General features: G+C 36.2%; 1 protein-coding gene and 1 long non-coding RNA gene across 2 annotated transcripts in view; one reads left to right on the forward strand and one right to left on the reverse strand.

Annotated features, from left to right (window-relative positions):
* LOC138190915 (uncharacterized) overlaps positions 1-20899 on the forward strand; it is a 116855-nt gene that overhangs the window by 5460 nt on the left and 90496 nt on the right. The window contains exon 2 of the long non-coding RNA XR_011177016.1: positions 6862-6971. This is a non-coding gene — a long non-coding RNA (uncharacterized lncRNA). The remainder of the gene's footprint in view (positions 1-6861; positions 6972-20899) is intronic.
* LOC124217837 (cadherin EGF LAG seven-pass G-type receptor 1) overlaps positions 1-20899 on the reverse strand; it is an 80103-nt gene that overhangs the window by 2447 nt on the left and 56757 nt on the right. The window contains exons 4-7 of the mRNA XM_046623939.2: positions 4643-4902; positions 2429-2530; positions 1953-2139; positions 133-219 (exon numbers count right to left, since the gene is read on the reverse strand). Coding sequence (XP_046479895.1) covers positions 133-219; positions 1953-2139; positions 2429-2530; positions 4643-4902 — 636 coding nt within the window. The remainder of the gene's footprint in view (positions 1-132; positions 220-1952; positions 2140-2428; positions 2531-4642; positions 4903-20899) is intronic.

Consider the following 20899-nt stretch of genomic DNA (forward strand, 5'->3'; position numbering starts at 1 on the left):
AAATTGGAAATATTTTCGTCAACCACTTGAAATTGATCGTTGCCAAGAGAACAGAAAGAACGGAAACTGAAATCTAAGCGTGGCTTTCGAAACGAAATTATTTCCGCGACAATTCAAGAGATAATTAATTACCTGCTGTTTTGGTTGCTTGTGCGCTCGCCTTGAGTAGACTTTAAGAACTCGGCAGTTGCAGGCAACTGACAGAGCGACGGCCAATCCCTGCGACAACAATTTAAGCAATTAACAGAGAGTGGAAAGCTTTGTGGCTACGCCCACGTATACCTTATAGAATTGCGAGCTAGGCGAAAGCTCGCATTGGCAAAGCTCGGTCCCCCATTGCTATATCTATGTAACACCGCGAGGATCGCGAGACAAAATGCTGCAACTTTGTTGCGACTCTCTCGAGCGTTGCGATCTTGCAGAATTTGCGGATTTATACAACGTGTCAGGTGTAAAAAACCAGCAATTTTTCATGCCCATCATTTGATCGTAAAATCCTCCAAGTTTCAATTTTTTTCATCAATCCATTTCCGAGATCATCGCGGGAGTTTGTCGGACAGACCGAGATTTTTCTAAAAACCTGTTGTTCGGATTCCAGAGTTTCGAAAACGTAAAGATTCGGCGAAATTCGAAAAAGTGATTTTGGACCGAAATCAAGACTTTTTTTGATCTAACAAAAGGTGACGAAGAGCGTAAGTAAAATTTCCCCATCGCAAGTATCGACAACAAATTGGGGCAATTTTATTCCTCACTCTTTCGAGACATTATTACCCACATATTTCCTTGCCTACGATCGGCTCGAAATTTTCTTAATCGGGGATTTTTAAGGCAGGGAAATCACACCGAAACTTTACTCTTCCTATTCTCTTCTCAAAATCACGGAGGCGAAGCTATCTCTGGGGATTTCTGAAATGTTCGGTTTAACTCTGGATCGTGCAATTATTAATCGTTATTATAGTCATATAACGTCGATCCCGAGGGAATTGTGAAACGTCGCGTTATCTGTACCCCCGAAAATGTTGAAAATGATATTCTTCTTTTCTTCCACTTGTCTCTTTCTTTATCTTATTCCCCCCTCCTTTTTTTTTTTTATTCATCCTCTTTCCGCGAGATATCTCGACGAGCGATATTAGGGATATTTTCTTTCCTCTCTTGTTTGCCCACCCCTCTATCAGCTCCTTAGAATCGAGAGCTTCAAAGCCGTCAAATTTACCGATTGGCACGCCTCACTGTAGGCGTATAATCGTTGAAATTCAACGACCTTTGACTGCCGCTCTCTCTCTCCCTCCCTCTTTTCTCGGATGAATTTCGGCCTTCTCTTCGAGCACTGCGTATTATTAAAAACGAATTCGCTCCGAGCGATTCTCCGTATTTATCTTGATGACTTTCACCCTCGGGATTAGAGAATCGCGGTGAGGGGAGAGGAAGATTGCTCTTTACTCGGTTTTGCTGCATGAGCGATAAGACACGTGGGTGCGGATTCTTCTCTTTTACTTGTTTTATTTATTATTTACATTATTTTTAGTTCTGCATAAACTCGTACCTTTGTCGCATTTTTGCTCGATGAGGTACAACATTCTTTTCGTTTTTTTTTTTTTATTTCTTCGAAATTGAAAACACAAAAATCAGCGAAAACGCTTTCACAAATAGTCGTTGCATTGAGTTGCTTTGAATAATAACAATAATGACACAGATTTAAGCTCTACTTTCAGCCTGAGTCGAGCTTGGAAAACAATAAAAATAAGTGAAATCACGCGGTTTTTTGGATGTTTAAATTCGCACATCCGAAAGTCTTGTTGCGATAGGATTTTGGACCGTGCTTTGCCACTTTAAAATATAAAACTCGCATCTTGTCATCGCTACGAGTTAAAAAAAAAATGATTTTTTTCGTGACATGCGAGAGCACCGATTGGTAATGACAATCAGGCACGCGGACAGCAGGTTTTACATACCTGCAAGGAGTGACCTGTGCAGAACATGGCCCACAGGAATGGAATTTCCCAAATTCTCGCCGCAACCCCGCAACCAGCGACCAAGCCAACAGTTAAGCAAACCTTCAGGAACAAAACCAGCTGGAGAGTTCGCCTCTTTTTCATTTTCTCCCGCTGCTTTATCTCAAGCTGCATGCTGCACGTGTACCTTTTTTTACCACGGAAAGATACAAAATAGGGTATCAACGTTTGTTTAAAAAACATCGTGATTAAAAAAATAAAAAAATAAAAACAGAACACCAAAGTATGAATCTCTTCAAAGTTATACAAACAAACGAATCTCTCGTTTATACTTTTTTAATTATAATTATTCGTCACACATTTTTGTTCTACCTTGCAAATACTGATTTTGTCAATCGTTTGAATATACAACGTTCTTTCGTACATTTTTAAGTTGAAATGTTTTTATTAAGCATTGACGATGCACAAATACTCACCTTGCAACAATGGCCGCCTTGACGAGATAAAATCCGGAGAGTAGGAGGAGAAAAATAACTGGTAATCCGTAAGTGTAGATCGTGGCTTTTTTTCCTAGAAACCTAAAACAAAAAAATAAACGGGACAAATTTCGGTGAATAAATTAAAAAACTCGTGGAATTCAAGACAGACGAGACCTGCCATCCGATAACGCGAATATATATCCGAACAGGGTTTGAGAATGTTTTTTCCCCCGCCTTCAATCCATCCGTTTTTTCCTCCACTTGTCTTGTATTTCCGATGTTTGTTATATGTACAATATACGGTCCACGATAAATTGGATTGCGCACAGCAACGTTTTACGGAAATTAAAAATCTAGCGAAATGAAAAAAATCAACAAAAAAATAAAAAAAAATCAACTAGGAACGAAAATTCACTTCCGTTTCTCTTCTGCCTTGATATATCGTTGTTTTTATTTGAGAGAAATTTTTAGTTCCGCTTACCGCTCAGTCCTTAACAATTTTCATTTTTTACCACAATCCGAAAAATATAGTCCTAGGTACAAAATGAAAATTGGTTTTCTAGCTGTTACCGGAAAGTCTGGTATCCGTTACTATCCCTTCTCATTACGATCGCTGTTACTATATTTTCTTGCAACTGTTGCGAAAATTTAACGCTTGTGCGACGATAAATTGACGTCAAAGCCTTGTTTAACTAAAAAAGCAGAGTAAACCTCGGAAACTGATTTTGCGTTGCAATTAGCAAAAAAGAACCGACGATAGCGCAAAATGTTTACGCGTACCTCGTTTTTCGTAATTCCAACAATATTCAAACAGTTTTTTTTTATCGATACCTGTTTTACTGAATTTTTCTAGTTACTGCAACAAATAAAATTGTTTTCAGTAAAGGCATAAAAAAAAAAATCGCGAATTTTTCGCACGTTTTCATTCTATCGAAATTTTTCAATGTACAATCTATGAAATCTATATTTCATCTTCTTCCCAACGACTTGTGAGAACTGATTTGATCATCGAGGTTTGTACCGTGCTGCATCAGTCAGTCCAATCGAGCAGATTTTCTTCTTCTTGCTCCGAGGTTCTTCGTCCTCATTTGTCACTTCCTACAAAAAGAGTTTCCTTTTTTTACGTACTTCCGTTCTTCCCTTTCCATTTTTTTTTCTCCTCCCCCTTCCACGTGTTATACGTTCTTGTTTCATTTTCCGCCAGGCTTCGCATCTTTTCGCATCTTTCGCCCTGATATCAATTCGATTGCAAATTTTTTTCTCCACACTACTTTTCGTACAGCTTTAAATTTCCGCGAATGATATGCGTTATGGAAATCGATACCGTCCTGAACCCACGTAATTTCGGCGCGTCTTTGAGGAAAATTGATCTATGAATGAATTTGGGGAAAAATGTGAACCTGCATAGGTGCACGAATTGCGAATTCACGATTAAGTGTACCAGGACCAAATGACCCAGAAGTGATAACTCAAACAAAAATAACACGTGTAAAAGTTGATTCAATTTAATATAGTTTAAGTTTTTCGTAGTTTTTTGTGTTGAGTCATTTTTGTACTGAGTTATTTTTCTTTTCAGTTATTATTGTTTTCGGTTATTTCTGTTTGAGTTATCTTTGTTCGGATTATCTATGACACATTATTTTTGTGTCGGGTGTTTTTGTCTTGCGTTACTTGTCTTTCCTTTACATTTATCTTAGGTTATCTTTGATTGGATTATCAGGTTATTTTTTGTTGGGTTATTTTCGTTTTGGCTGTACTTGTTTGGGTTATTTTTACATCGAATTACTTTTGTCTTGGGTTATTTTTATCTCGAGTTATTTTTGTCTTGGGTTATCTTTATTCCGAGTTATTTTAGTCTTTCCTGATTTTTGATCAGATTATTTTTGTCACGGGTTGCCTTGATATTTGGTTATTTTTGTTTTGGCTATACTTGTTTGGGTTGTTTTTCTCTTGGGTTAATTTTTGTCTTTGGTTACTTTTATCTCGATTTATTTTTGTTCGGTTAATTTTTATCCTGGGTTATTTTAGTCTTTCATGATTTTTGATCAGATTATTTTCGTCACGGGTTGCCTTGCTATTTGGTTAATTTTGTTTTGGCTATACTTGTTCGGGTTATTTTTCTCTTTGGTTAAGTTTATACCGAATTGTCTTTGCCTTCGATTATTTTTACACGCGTTGTTAAGGTCGGTCACCACGATCAAGGCGTCTCACCAGCAGTTGAACGGCGTCAAGTCGGTTACGTTCCAAAGGTCGCCAGACTCTTGGCTTTGTATCATCGTGGCGCCCCCGAGGCTGAGAACCGGGGCTCCCCAGGCGAATATGCTGTACTTTACGTAGGCCGGGGGCTCGTCTCGAGAGGGTATCGAAGCCACGGTCGCGTAAAGGTGGTGGCACATAGCCGCAAGCCAACAAACCACGCAGACTCTTATATACTGCAAGCTCAGGCCCAGCGAGATGCAGAGCTCAGCGTCCTGGAACACAGAAATTTGCGATTAGGATTATACTGCAGTTACGACTTAACGTCGCTTGTGTCTTCTTTTTTTTCTTCTTAAAAGTTTCAGAAATTACGAAGTTGCATAGAAATGTAAAAAGTTAAACTCCGTTAGAATTTTTTTTCCCTTATAAGAACATTTTCTTTCCATTTAAAATCAAGTGTCTCGATTTTATTTCGAAGAAATCACCGACTATACTCTTGTTGTTGGTTTACTCATATTATCTCTGGGGTTAACGGTAAACCCTGTGACTGTTGTTACTTTCGGCTTGATAGGGAAAAAATTCAATTCATGCCACTGGAGCAATTTATGGAGCTTCCTTTATTCGAGTAACACGTTTGTTTGTTCTTATTTACAATTTTTTTATTCGTGTTTTCTGTAACTCGAAAATTCGAACATGAATGCAGCGGGTATACCATGATTAAAAGTTCAATCTCATAGTAATAACAACAACAAGTAACAACCGTGTTCCTAAAAAGAAACTACATCAAGTCTACGTAAATATAGGATGTTAAGTACAATATATAACGTCGTAAATAGGTAAGGAAAAAAAAAATATCTAACCGTGGAAAAATGAAAGGCGATTTTATTTTTAGTGCTTCAAGCTTCTCATATTTATATGAAATAACGTCATATCGTATAAAAATTTATATCACGTCTATAATATTGTTAATTCTATAGTAAAAGCCTTTTTATTTTGCTAGCCGTATAAGGCAGTTTTTACGATGGCTGCCCTTTAGTTGTAAAACGAGCTGGACGATGTATGCACATTTTTATGTGTTATTTTAGTGTGAAGGTAAAAGCGAAGGACGCTATTGCGTGTATGTATAATATTATCTTCAAATGAATATCGATGAACGAAACTTTTATAATATGTTTTACCGTGTATAACTAATGACACAATCGTGTTTATTTATACCTATATGTTCACCGAGAGAAATTTTTGGTTCCGGTTACCGATCAGTCCTCAACTATTTTCATTTTTTCCCACAATCGAAAAATATAGTTCTAGGTAGAAAATGAAAATTAGTTTTCTAGCTGTTACCGGAAAGTCTAGTATCCGTTACTATTCTTTCTCCTTACGATCGCTGTTGCGAAAATTTAACGCTTGTGCAACGATAAATTGACGTTAAAGCCTTATTTAACTAAAAAAGCAGAGTAAACCGAAGAAACTGATTTTGCGTTGCAATAACCAAAAAAGGATCGACAATAGCGCAAAATGTTTACGCGTACCTCGTTTTTCCTAATTCAAAGAATATTCGAACAGTTTTTCTTTTAACGATACCTGTTTTACTCAATTTTTCTGGTTACTGTAACAAATGAAATTTTTCTCAGTGTATCAATCTAACTCTGCAGTTTGCTCAACGGTTGTCACGTTACAAAATAGCGATAGAAGAAAATATGAATAAAAAACTGTAGCGTCTTATCAACGTTTGTACAAAATCTACAACAAATCTCCGCAGAAGAAACACCGAATCAAATAACGTTTGAGTTTCGTACGTGCAGGTTTAGGATTTTTTTCTGGCGCGTCCTCCCAGATCAACTTTAAGTAATTTAAAAACAATGCTCTAATTTTTTCAGTCCTTCATCTCAACTCTAACCCGGGCCTATAACAGGATGGATTTCCCCATTTAAAATACACTTATTTCGGACACATTCTCGGCATATATTTTATTGTAAGAGTAATAAAGTTCAAAAAAATCTCTGTAAGTGGAAAAACGCGGACTCTCGTCAGACGGAGAAATATTTCCGAAAATCTGTGCGAACGTCGATTTTCAACAAATCTGTATTTTAAGAAAATGTAAACGCGAGACGTATCATCTGCAACAACAACAACAACAATAATAATGATACAGTAGCAAGGAGTATTTTTTAAATCCGGTGTGTATTTTTACTATGTTGCTTAAACGGTGCGACTAATTTCAGAATTTCTTTCAGACGTCGCTTGTAAGACAGAATCTGAAGAATTTATCGTTCTTCCCGACTTCAACGCGGAAGATGATTCCGGTTTCAAGTGGGACCGAGCGAAATAGCTGACGTGAGAAATGGTGAGTGACAAGGATTTGAAAAAATTATCGAAATATATTCCTAACATTTAATTATGTCATTATATCAATATTCGATTTATTTTCATGCGATGATATACATCGTATTTAATAATCAGTACTGTTCGCTCGTAAAAAAATTTTTTTTTTTACATTTGACAATCGAATGAAACAAATGTACTTCATTCGCTTGTAAACCGGAGTGAAAATGAAATATTCCCTCAGGTTTGTTATACATATAACCATATATTTATATATGTATATGGGTGATTTCACCATTTGTAACAATATGTAAGCAACGAGAAGGAAACTTTAACGGAATAAATGAATCGTCGACAATCTTGAAGGCGGCGTTTTCTATCAAATTGCAACGCTGGTAAAAAAAAAAAGAAACACGACTCCCCTTCTTTTGTACAAGCAATCTTAGCCGCTTGATGAAATTCATACCTTACGAAGAGATCTTCGACGATATTCCGAAACGTCTCCGTTTGTGAAACTTGAAATAATTCAGTTTTGCAATCAGTTACTTTTCTCGCCCGCGGTACGAACGTCCCAAGGCTTTAGACTGATTTTTCTTTTTTCAACTATTTCTATACAACAAATATTTATACTCATCGCCTCTCGCTTGCTCCACATTCGTCTGAAAATAAAACTACCCTATATTAATTTACGATTGATTGATCGAACTCGACACTTTCTCAAAGCGTATCGACAACGAACGACTTTGACGATTCTTTTAACGTTGTTTTTTATTTCTCGTATTCTCAGAGATTTATTGAAAGGTTTTCTCGTACCGTTCGGTATTTGAACAATAGAAGTCAGGATCGAATTTTCAATGAAAGGCGAAAGGGAACAAACGAAGAGTTTTTTTTTTTTGTTTTTTTTTTTAAACAAGTTGCGAAATTGTCTCGCATCCTTGCAGCATTTGAGGTGGAATTTTCCGCACGATCGATAATATAAATAATATTGGAAAATGCACTCCCGTTGGTATCTAAAGAATTTTCTCATCGCCGTGTGCAGCAGCGAGTTTGTCGGGAAATTTTTCCCAACCTCTGGATTTCTCAAGAGTTACAGTGTGGGTAAGATTTTTTCGATCGCGTGTGCGTTTCTTACTGTATACTCGTATACAAATACATGTGCATTACAGGTAGCGAGTTTCAATACCGAGATTTGATGTGAAAAATTCTTTCGAAGATCAACCGAGCGGAGGCACGCTCTATGCAATTTATCGTCGAATAGAAACAAAACAGGGAGAAGACTAAAGGAAATATGTATAGAATGAAAAGAGGCGAGTTGAAGGAAAGGAAGAGAATGAAAAAAAAAGTTTTATCATAATTATTTGCCAGTACCAGATGCATTTCGTCGTATTTGTTATACGCTTTCCGATGCAAATTCAATTCCCCGTGTATAATAATGTGGATTGTGCTTTTTGCATTTTTCTTGGCTTTTTTTTTTTATTATTATGAAAAAAAGAAAGAAGAAAATAGTCGTCAACTCGCAATCAATTTTATCAGCATTAATATACTTGCAAACGTACACATAGGTGTTGTAACAACCAATATTAAATCATAAGATCGATTTCAACAGAATATAAAATTTTGTAAGACGAAAGTACGTTTTTCATACACCAGGTATATATATATATATATGTGTATACTAGGGTGAGCCAAAAAAATTAACATATCGAATTTATGGTTTTAAAAGGACATGTTTAGTAAGGAAAGAATTCCCCCGTCACGAAAAATTTTTAGCTCAATTTTAAAAAGTGTCGGCGGTCATTTGAAATTTCCCATTTAAACAACGCGCAAAAATTTTTTTTCCATTAAAAATACTATAACTTTTGTACCGTTTGAGATAAAAAATAGTGCAATTACATCGCCAGCAATATCCTGGGTGTAACAAACTGAGTTTCTTTAACAGTTAAACAGAATATTAATGTTTAAAAATGAAATAAAAAAAATTAATAAATGATTTAAAACTCTACTCCTTTGACGAATCTAGTTTATAAACAACATCTTTCACACAGCTTATTTCATTTTAGTTTCAGTTTTTTCATTTAGTATGGATATTTCCAATCATAGAGCCCTAAAACCGCATATTTCTACTTTTCTTCGAATTCCACGGTCCGTAAGTATACGAATTTTTGAGTCTGAAAAATCAGCTCCGGGGTCTTTCTTTGGAGAATTTAATGCCCTACAAGAATATTCGTGGAAATTTTTTTTTCATCTCAAACGGTTCAAAAGTTACAGCATTTTTGATGAAAAAAACTTTCCTCGCGTGTTATTTAAATGGCGAAATTTGAAATTGAAAATTTGAAACACCGTTTAAAATTCAGCGAAAAAATTTTCTCAACGGGAGAATTTTTTTCTTAGCAAATAGGTCCTTTTAACATCGTAAATTCGATAGGTTAGTTTCTTTGGCTCACCCTAACGTATACGTACGGACACATAAAAAATACGTAGCTTATACTCCCGGACGTGGTTAAAGGGAAGAAACGAGCCGGCTCGTGTGCCTAACTTATTGCCAATTAGCCCGGTCATATCTTTTGAAAAATATGGTATGATGAGAATGGTGGCTTCGGTTCAGAGCCGCCGTTTCCGGCTTCTTATTAAACACGTACGTTACGCTCGTACCTGCGGTAGAGAATTGCTGTGATCCGTCAAAGAAACTCGTCATGTTACATATATGTGTATAAATTGGGGTGAAGTCGTATAGCTACCGCGATGAAAGAACTAAAGAAAAAAGGGAGAAGAACCGAGCCGAGAAAATTATTGCACGCACTTTCTGCACTTGTCGGTAATATTAAATCTATGATATTCCTGTGTTTAATAATTTGTTCAAGACGGGTAATTAGAACTTTTCCTTTTTTACATGATAATGAAAATTTCCATCTTCTTAACGCTGCAGTTATATCAGCATTCTTTTAAATCACGATTAATCGCGCGGGGTGAAAAATTTTTACAAAGGTAATTTACAAGCAATTCCAAGTCTCATCTCAACTCGTTTACAAGTCTTATACGTATATTTACAGTTACATTCGTACGTAACTTTGGAAATTCAAGTTAAACCTTCCTTCATCACCCAGCGGCGGTGATTGTAATAAAAAAATCCTTATGAAAATTAACGCCAAGACACGTTATTCCCCATTTTTCGATGTCATCATTTCTTATTTTGCAAGGAGAAAAATATAAGCGTGAAAACTGAAAAATTGCAAAAACAGAGAAATAATGTTTTCAACAGGTTGAAAAATCGCTGAATTTTACAAAATCAGTGAAAGAATTTTTCGATTGAAGAGGATTGTGTATATTAATTACTCTCAAATTTCCATGTTAATATTATACCCTCACTACGTGACGAACAACGCTTTTAATTTATCGGTTATTCGTTAAACTGTGCTGCGGCACGTGAATTTTCATACCTGTGTACCTCGATTCTCCCAACCTATTCCCATGAAATGTACGCTTTCAACGGTTATTTATCGTTTCGATATGAGCGGACAACCTTGTTTCAAAAATCGTTCAGTGGCCGCCGAGCTGTGACCGACCGAGAAAATGGGTACGTAAAATTTTTCCTCATTCATTTTTTCCCTGCGCAATATCCAGCGAGGTCGTCATATTCATGAAGATATTTCTGCAGCGATTTCTCAAAATCCTTACACCGCGAATCGGCTCGACATGATTTTGAAACAGGGAGAAGAAAGAACCAAAATTTCCGAAGTTAACGTATTGTATAATATAATATAACAACGCGAATATTTTCTTGTCTAAACTTTTTTTGGTATTCTCTGAATTAGTATTATTTTTTCTGCATGTTAACCAACTTAATTGGTTCATAACTTGGGATAAAAAATAATTAAATCATTGCGACTATTGAACGAAGTTTGCATCTGCAAATGTTAATGAGAAATGTGGTCATTGATCGACTCGATTTTGATCATTTTTATACTTACCTTGTTTTTTATTCCTTATTTATAGAAGAAAAGTATTATGGAAAGGGTTTCTTTCGCGAAAAGAAAGGATAAGTAAGGGAGGTGCAGAAATCGATGTTACATCGTTCGGGGCAGGGTTGAAGTTCCTAATTTGAAAAGTTCCGAAAGCGCCAAATTCCAAATTTGTTGCTGGCGAAACTTAAAATAAAGAAATCAAGCTTTGACGAAGCATCAAAGTTTCGAACGGTCCGAAACCCGAAGCTCAAAGTTCCGAAAATTCAAGTTAAGATTGAGCAAAGTTTCGAAAAGTAAAATATACTCACGCAGCGTAGTTTACTCGACGAGTGGGTGTAATAAATCAGAAAAACCGAAAATCAGAATTACCATGATTCCGAACGTAAAAATATCGAAAATCCAAAACAAAGAAGATCAAAGCGGTGAAGTTTCATCGCGCCAGAAATTCACGGAATTAGAAATCTTGGATCATTCAAGATTTTGATGTTCCAGATTTTGATATTTTCTCATTCTGGCATTTTCGGAACTTTGACTCGTTGGAGTTACGCCCCTTTGGCATTTTCTCATTTCGAAACTTTGAGCTTCGGGTTTCGTAGCATTCGAAACTTTAACGATTCGTCAAAGTTTGATCTCTTTACTTCAAGTTTCACCACCAAATATTCAAAATTTGGCGCTTTCGGAACAATTCAAATTTGGACTTTCAACACCGCCCCCATCGTTGATCCTGCAAATAATAAAGTACAACAAGGGAATCCGTTCGTGTTTCGTGAAACGGGAAACGTGAAACTGTACAGTGTACACAGCGCCGGAAAATGAGAAACTCAGGGCTGGAAGAAGGCCACAAGGGGACCTTGCTGGGAGTCAAGGTTTTCCTCCTCCTCTTTTTCTTCTCTTTCTTCTCTTTCCTCTTCATCCTCCAGCTATTCCACCGCTTCTCCACCCCTTCGGCTAGCTTATCTCGTCTTACACCCGCGTAACACAGGGAGCTTCGCCTGTTATAGGTATGCATTGAGTATTCTTTATTCACGATCGCGAGAGACGGAGGGTCGTAAAATCCTTTGCACATATCGGTTTGATATTACATGTATTACATCCGAGACGCGGGTTTACTCCTCCTCTTCCTCCTCCTCCTCCTCATCCACGATTTTACGCCTGTCTCAATACTTGCAGTATATATAGTATTATATAGGTGTGTGTATATATATATATATATATATATATATATGCAACTGCTGTGATTTCCCCGTCGAATTATTATCTCGATTCGAAATATTTAATACGCGGTTGAACATAACATCCTGCACCGAATGTTTATCCTCCCGAAGTTTTCCCAACACATCGATGAATTGGCAAAATGTCCTCATTTCGAACAGTAGAATTGCGAAATGATATTGCCAAAATCGGAACAGGTTTTCGATATTTGCATAAAAGTTGCTCATGATCTGGTCCAACGTAATCCGCATGAATAATCAAACGACAAAATAATATATATATAATATATTGCAATATCGTACACTTGGAAAAATTTAATTTGTTACAGTAACTAGAAAAATTCAGTAAAACAGGTATCGTTAAAAAAACTGTTTGATTATTGTTGAAATTACGAAAAACGAGGTACGCCTAATCATTTTGCGCTATCGTCGATCCTTTTTTGGTTGTTGCAACGCAAAATCAGTTTCTGAGGTTTACTCTTCTTTTTTAGTTAAACAAGGCTTTGACGTCAATTTATCGTTGCACAAGCGTTAAATTTTCGCAACAGCGATCGTAACGAGAAAAAATAGAAACGGATGCTAGACTTTCCGGTAACAGCTGGAAAACTGATTTTCATTTTCTACCTAGAACTATGTTTCTCGATTGTGGTAAAAAATGAATTTAGTTAAGGACCGAGCGGTAACCGGAACTTAAAATTTCTCTCAGTGTAAATTATACACGTAATGTATCATTCGTTTATAAATCTATACGATGAGAATAATAATAATACATCGAAATATAATTATAATCGAAAATTGCAAACCAAATGCACAGTCGGTATTTCAAAGACGCATTGTATAAACATATAATAATATACAAAAGGCTATTCAGCTTTGAGTTGATTCGTGCGGTATACACATCGTGTAAACATATATATATATATATATGCATGTGTGTAAGGTATGATGTATTATTCAGCATCAAATTGGATCGCGGGGTATATTGTTGAAAGTTATTCGCGAATCAAGCCTCAATAATTACTCGGGTATGAATATATCACGTAGCAGAACAATGTGGGCGTAATACGCGTGTACTCGTATAATATATTATTATTGTTAAAGTTTACAAATATGCACAATATCCGGATATTAAAGCACACTGAAATATCTCACAATTATTTCAACGGACTTACAAGCGTTCGAGTGTGAGTTAAAAGAAGAGAGAAATATAAGAAGAAAAACGAAAGAGAGAATGGAGGAAATGGCGAAAGGTTTTACGTACTTATTTACCTATGTATAGTTATGTACATACCTGTCTTAAACGTTCATACCGGCAGTTCGTTTACTAATAAAAGAAATAAAACTTACAACCCCGAGATTTCTGAAACGGTTGATATTTTGTAATACTCGACAATTTTTCTTGTTTTTCCTTTTGTTTTAATCTGTTTTCTCTTACTTTTGTTTCGTTTTCTCTCTCCGTCTTCACCTTCTGCCTTTATCTTCGTTGCGTCAATATTTATTTATTCGCTTATTTGTTCATTCTTTATTTCACAGGGTGAAACACATTTTCAATATTTAAAGATACTTTGGTATCTTCACTACGTCGTGTATACGAATATTGAATTCTCCGCTGTACAAGCTACCGGAAGAAGCTTTCCTTCAAATTTTTTTTCTGCGCAAATCTAAATACGAATGTACGCACATTTGTTTACTCTCTGGAAATTTCATCGGTTATACATATAAATATAAATCAGGATTTACTTTTATTTTACATCCATGCAATGAAGTTTAGATTGAAAAGTTGAAAAGCTTTCGTCTCCGAAATTTGACTGAATCTTTTTTTCCAAAATTCCAGTAAATATTAAAGGCGTAATAGAATTGGCACAGAATTGTGACGATCGTCAAATCGTCAAGTCTCGTTAGTTTTTAATATCGACTGGATATCAAACCTGAATTTACGTAACACATACTTTCTTATTTTTCCCCATTACTTTCAAAATCAACCCATTTTTTCTTTCCCCTTTTCATTTCCCGTAATACAATATCGCAGATTTGTACGCGTGGTTGAAATTTATTTGCAAAGTTCGCGTTGCGTTGCGGTGCCAATTTGAATTTTATCAATTCACAACAGTCATCGATTCGATGCTTCGCCTCGGTGTGATTCACGGATTATTGTTAATCCGACGTTGTTCCGATTACTAATTACTCGCTAACGCGTCTACGCGACGCAACGAATTGTTTCTCAACATCGTGACAAAATTTTTGCTAACCATTTCAATATTTGCGATAGCTTTTTTCTTCTTGTCTTTTTTATCGACATTCATCAAGAAAGAACAATACCGATCAAAATATTCGCGAAAGCTTTGCGATAAATTTTTAAGACCGTAACACGATTGTTGAATAATTAATTTTATCAACATTACAATATATACGCATGTCAATAAGTAATTTCCTTTAAAACTCTTGATTTTTAAATTTTTATCAAAACTTGAATATTTCTTTAATTTTAATATGTCGAAACAAATTCGTTTCATCAAGCTCACACGTGTTCCAACTTTCCATATACCTACATTCATATATTATAGGTACAAAACATTTTCCATCAAGGGTGACGGAGAGAGAGCTTTTCGATTTCTATTTGTATTACATTATTTTCACGCAATATTTTCGGCTAATTCTTTCAGGCAGTGATTAGTTACGGTCGTGAGATCCTGAAACATCCTTTTCGCGGAAAAACAACAGGGACAACCGAGCTACGTTGTAAGAAGCTTAGGGAATGTCTATAGTATTATATGCAATAGAGCTTTGGCTCAACATAACGAGATCCGACGAAGTCTTTCCCTTGCGAACACTGGAAAGAACTTTGCAGATGTTTCCATATTTTTATAGGACGGCGCTGTATTACGAATCCCGGTGATCTTATCCTGTGACGATCTTTTCACCACCGCACGGTGAAAACGGCTTTACATCAATTATTTCCAACGCCAAGCGGTTAAAACGCCCTCATATTACGCACGCGTCGTTTATCCTCGTTTATAGTCGAGCCCACCGTAATCCTTCGTTGTGCAGCTGATATCTTAACGCTGACCCCGATAATTCATCCGGCAACCTCAACCGGATTTTGCGCGAGGCGGCAAAATTTATTTATTTATTTATTTTTCTCCTCTTGCCAATTTCGACGAGTAAGCTTTTCTCGTGAAATTTTGAAATATGTTATTCATCTTCTTCATTTCCTTCCGACGTGATATGTTCATTCGTCATTTTTTGTTTGAAGTAAAGTTGCTTATCTTCAATCAGCTTCGTAGTAAATTCCGTTTGAATTTATACGCTATACACATATATGGGGAATTCCATGCCAACCCAACAGACGGAGGACCCTCACAATTTTTGATTTTGTTTAAAATTTGTTCTGCAATTGCCCCGACTCTCGATTGTTTTGGATTTTTAACTCAACTGGTTAATTATTTACACACATTGAGCGTGGTTTTGAAACGGACCTTTTTTAAAGTTCTCACAAAATGTTTAAAAACTGTATTTTGTTCTCCAAACGTTTCAATACCGGGCTAATCATGGGCCGATATTTTTTCTATTTTGTTTTTTAGATCAACTAAAACGTTGTTTGAATGGTCTGGTAATTCCCAAAAAATCCTCAAACCTTCTATTTTTCACTAAGAACATTTCTAGATCGGTTTCATTATGAAGATGATAAAAATGTTGAACGTGCGAAAAAAACGGACAAAAATAGCTTCATAATGGAAACGATCTAAAAATGTTTTAAATCAAAAAGAAGAGTTTTGAGTAATTTCCAGACCGTTCAAACAATATTCTAGTTGAACCAAAAAATCGAAAGTGCTGGAAAAAAATTCGGCTCGTCGCATCGGCTCCGTCTCGAAATGTTTGAATTTTTATCAAGAATTTTAAACAAGATCATTTTTAAAATCACTAAATATTTATAAATGATTTAGCAGTTGGATGAAAAATTTGAAAAAATTCAGGCTACTGTTTCAGAGTTGGGACAATTGCAGAAAAGTTTTTAAATGAAATCATAAATGATGAGGATCGGATGTTGGTCGGGTTCGCATGGAATCGCCCATATATAGTTATACCCACATATTGAGAATGATATTTAAGATGAAAAGAAAACGGTTGGATATTATTAGACGGCCGAAGAACTTGATTTACAAACCGCCGTCGGGATCCTATTCCGACCTAATATTTTTCACCGACTCTCGAGATCCGTGAAGCATCGAGTGGGACTCTTGAAATTTCATTCGCTGTAGTATTATTCTTATTTCTGGAGGAGTTGAAATTTCGTAACTCCGCGATCCCCGAGTTTTATATTTCAATAAAACGAAATTTATCAATCGTCGATATTTTTTTACGCTCGAGACGACGACGAAGCAGAAATTATTTCCACCGTTTGATTATATTTTTCCGCAATTGTAAAATTATCAGCGTTTTAACGAGCTACGGAGCTGAGTCAGAATCTGTGGGATTCAATTTTCCGGAGGGCTTAAGGAAACCTCGGAAGCTCCGATTTCGCCCACCTTATTAATCCGCAGCAATCCGCAGGGCGGTTTCTGTTACTCACGATCAGTTGGCCCGAATTGCTGAATCGAGATTTCGATTTTCAACACTCGGCAAGCCGGCAGAAACTCTTATTGCGGGCTAACGAACACTTGGTTGGCCAAAAATCCATATCTTTTGTTATAATTCTATAACTTATAATATGAACTATTATAATATTAAGATACAGAAATCTTTCAAGAATTAGAAAAATAGGAAATATTGGAATTATGAAGAAAACTAGCTTTCGATATCGGTGATTTGTTTGAAAAAAATTCACTTACAGATTCGTTCGTGAAATCCAAATCGATGCAGGCTCGCATCTGATTCCGAAAATTATATATTATCTTCTACAAATTCACCGAGACACTTTTTCTTAGCGCGTTAGCATCTTTGTACATTCAATTTTAAATCATTTCACCGATATTCATTGCACTGAGAATAAATTCATTCGTTACAGTAACTAGAAAAATTCAGTAAAACAGGTATCGTGAAAAAAACTGTTCGAACATCGTTGGAATTACGAAAAACGAGGTACGCGTAAACATTTTGCGCTATCGTCGATCCTTTTTTGATGATTGCAACGCAAATTCAGTTTCTGAGGTTTACTCTGCTTTTTTAGTTGAACAAGGCTTTAACGTCAATTTATCGTTGCACAAGCGTTGAATTTTCGCAACAGTTGCAAGAAAATCTAGCAACAGTGATCGTAATGAGAAAGAATAGCAACGGATACTAGACTTTCCGGTAACGGCTAGAAAACTAATTTTCATTTTGTACCTAAAACTATATTTTTCGATTGCGGTAAAAAATGAAAATATTCGAGGACTGAGCGGTAACCGGAACTAAAAATTTCTCTCAGTTTGTGATCGATAAACGGCGATATTGATAATTGACTACCGAAAGCAAAGAAAATCCTATTCAGCGACTTTGCAGAAATTAGTTTTTTTAATAAATTAGTCAATATTTCGCCACATTTTTAATCACATCTTGAGACGATCTGAAACAAAGCATCAATATTTACGCTTCAACTTCTAATTCCAGTATTTCATACTTTTGTTTGTTGAATACTTAACGTCGGCTACCTTGTAATGAAATTAATGAAAAGTATCGAATTTTGGTAAACCAACTTCCTTGCAGAAAGGATCCTTTCCAACCCATTTCAGGACATGCGAGTCTCGACGTCGCACATTGTAGCATCCATGTAGTACCCAAGTGCATTCATGTGGTTACATAAGAAACCATAGACGAAGCGTGACGGGGAAAAGTCTCTTTCATCAAAATCATACAGAGTCGGGATAAAATCGACGCGAGACGGGATTGAATGCATTTCTTTGAGGGTGGAAATCAACTTCACCTATTCGACGGGCTCTTAGAAGGCGAGCTGCTACTCGTTTCAGTCCATTTCTCACGTGCATCCACAGATCGGGATCTGCGAAGCCACGTATCCACCTTTACCGCGGTTTCTTCGTCGTAAGCCGGTCCGCAATCTCGACGAACGGAATTGAGCGAAAAGAGAAGACGCCGGTATGAAAGGTGTGTGGAGATTCGATGCAAATTTTGTGAAATCTCCACGGACTCTGACGCTGATTGTGAGCTTATAAATATTTAATACACAACTTAATTGAATTCTGATAAAAACTCTCGGAAAGTCTTTTGCTTTTTTAATAAAATCAATTTGTAGACGCATTTTGTCGAAAATTTTCTAGCGCGAATCAAACATTTTGCTGTGGCTACCGAAATTGATCCAATAATCGTTTTCAAATTGCAATATGTTGTTTCCGATTTTCTATTAATTATACACTGAGAGAAATTTTTAGTCCTTAGCTATTTCATTTTTTTACCACAATCGAAAAATATAGTTCTAGGTAGAAAATGAAAATTAGTTTTCTAGCTGTTACCGGAAAGTCTGATATCCGTTACTATTCTTCCTCATTACGATCACTGTTGCTATATTTTCTTGCAACTGTTGCGAAAATTTAACGCTTGTGCAACGATAAATTGACGTTAAAGCGTTGTTTAACTAAAAAAGCAGAGTAAACCGAAGAAACTGATTTTGCGTTACAATAACCAAAAATTCAAACAGTTTTTTCAACGATACCTGTTTTACTGAATTTTTCTAGTTACCGTAACAAATGAAATTTTTCTCATCGCAAAAAAACGAAATCTCCATCAGCACACGCATCAATCGTCCGATAAACCCGTCAACGCCGCACCCTTGAATTTATATCCGCGTCCTTTCAGCCGCGTTATAGTTATACCTCCACACGTATACCTGTAAGCCGACGGCTGATGTGCATTGCAAATTCTGCAAGCTCTTATACGAAGACCACCCACCGGCTGTGGGCAGAGCCGATCAATTTGAAAGCGCTTCATCCTGACTGACTGCCGTTTATAATTAATAATTCAACGGCAGGCCACGCGATCAAGTGCAACCTCGGCAAACAGTGATTCTGGAAACTCTACACAGCTGTATCTCTACCTACCTACGTACCTCTGTACAATTTATGCGCGGCATTCCACGTCAAATAAGCCCCCTTCGATTATAATCATTTTTTAGGACGATCTTTTTACCGATCCAAAAGGGTCTAGGAATTATTTACAGATTTTCGTAATACGAAAACGCCATTGTTAAAAATTTGAAAAAATGCACAAAGACGCTACAATTTGAAATATGATTTTTAAACATCACACGATAATGGGATCTTAATATTTCCTACTTTTCTCGCAAGTTTTTAGACTTTCCATGCCGGAATTGGAGTTTTTTGTTTTTTTTTTTTTGATTTTTTTTCCTATTCCTTAATCTAAATAGATCGCGGTATCGTAAAAATAATATGGTTTTGCAATCCGTTCAGATCGAGACATCTGAAAGAAAGGAAAAAAAAACAAAACAATTCCGACATGGAAAAGCTCCAAAGTTGCGAAAAAGGTGGTAAATATTGAAATCCCATTATCGCGTGGTGTTCAAAAATCAAATTTGAAATCATAGAATTCTCGGAATTGGTTTCGCGATTTTTTTTAATAACTTTCACCATCAGCTAAAGGAAATCATCTTGATCAAATCATGTTGATAAGAACATCGTCTTGAAAAATGATCAAAATCGAAGTAGGTGAGGTACACGGGCTGCTAATTTGACGTGGAATGCCCCATATGCAGGGTATAAAGAGGACTCTATACGTTCTGGCCATTAAGACACCCGAGAGGTTTTCAAATGCTTAACAGTCACGCGATTCAACGATATCCGTGTCATGTATTTGAGGCGAAGTTTCTTTACGATATTTCCTTTGGTAGCAAAATTTTTCTTTTTCTTCTTTTTTCTTCGCTTTTTTTTCTCTTGTTCGCTCTACTATCGTAGCAATAAAAAGACGTCCCCTACAAACGGAAGAAAAAGTTCATAATTATGCTCGATCGGAGAATCGTTTGAAATTCCCGTGTGCAAGTAAAAAAAAAAAAAAAAATTGAGGGGTCAGAATTTTCGGTCAAGTCGAGCCATTTCTTTTCTTCCCGTAATTTTTACGCTGCAATATTTAAATCGAAATTTTCTCTAATTACGCTCTTTGATTTGCACCGCTCGATAATTATGTAACATTTTTTTTTTTTTTTTACACAAAGCAAGCATCATATATGCGTAATTGTGTATCATATACATTACGTGTTTCCGGGTTAAAAAATTATCGCACCGCAAGCTGTTGGTGAAATTAATTAATTTGTCTCCGAGGAGGCAGAGAGCATAAATAAGAACGGAAAATGAATGGATGCGGGAGTTGGTTTAATTCTGCTGAAAAGTTCTTTCCTTAGCGTCTTCTGAGTTTTTCCTTTTTTTTTCCTTTTTTTTTTTACTTGTTTCTATTCTCCTCTTCTGCACACGTAAAAAATCGGATCTGTCGATCTGACTACAAATTACTGCATTACACACTACGTATTGGATTCCTGCAAGCTCATGCTCTATCCACGTTACCACTAAAGCTTTGTTCTTCTCGTTTTTTTTTATAAATGTAACACTTCCCTTTTTTTTCCGGTGCACCGTTTTAGCCGAAGGAAACGGATCGGAATTTAAATTGTCTAGCATTGAATTATTCATGATTTTTCGTATCGTATCGTGAATACAAAAGGAAGAAGATCGTAGAGGAAAAGACGAAAAACAAATCGAAATATCGAAAAGAACTATGCAGATAACGCACTTCGTACAACATGTAAGGTTCGAAAATCGGATTATGCGGTATTGTTAATATAC

Source organism: Neodiprion pinetum, chromosome 4 (assembly GCF_021155775.2).
Source record: "Neodiprion pinetum isolate iyNeoPine1 chromosome 4, iyNeoPine1.2, whole genome shotgun sequence".
Classification (NCBI taxonomy): domain Eukaryota; kingdom Metazoa; phylum Arthropoda; class Insecta; order Hymenoptera; family Diprionidae; genus Neodiprion; species Neodiprion pinetum.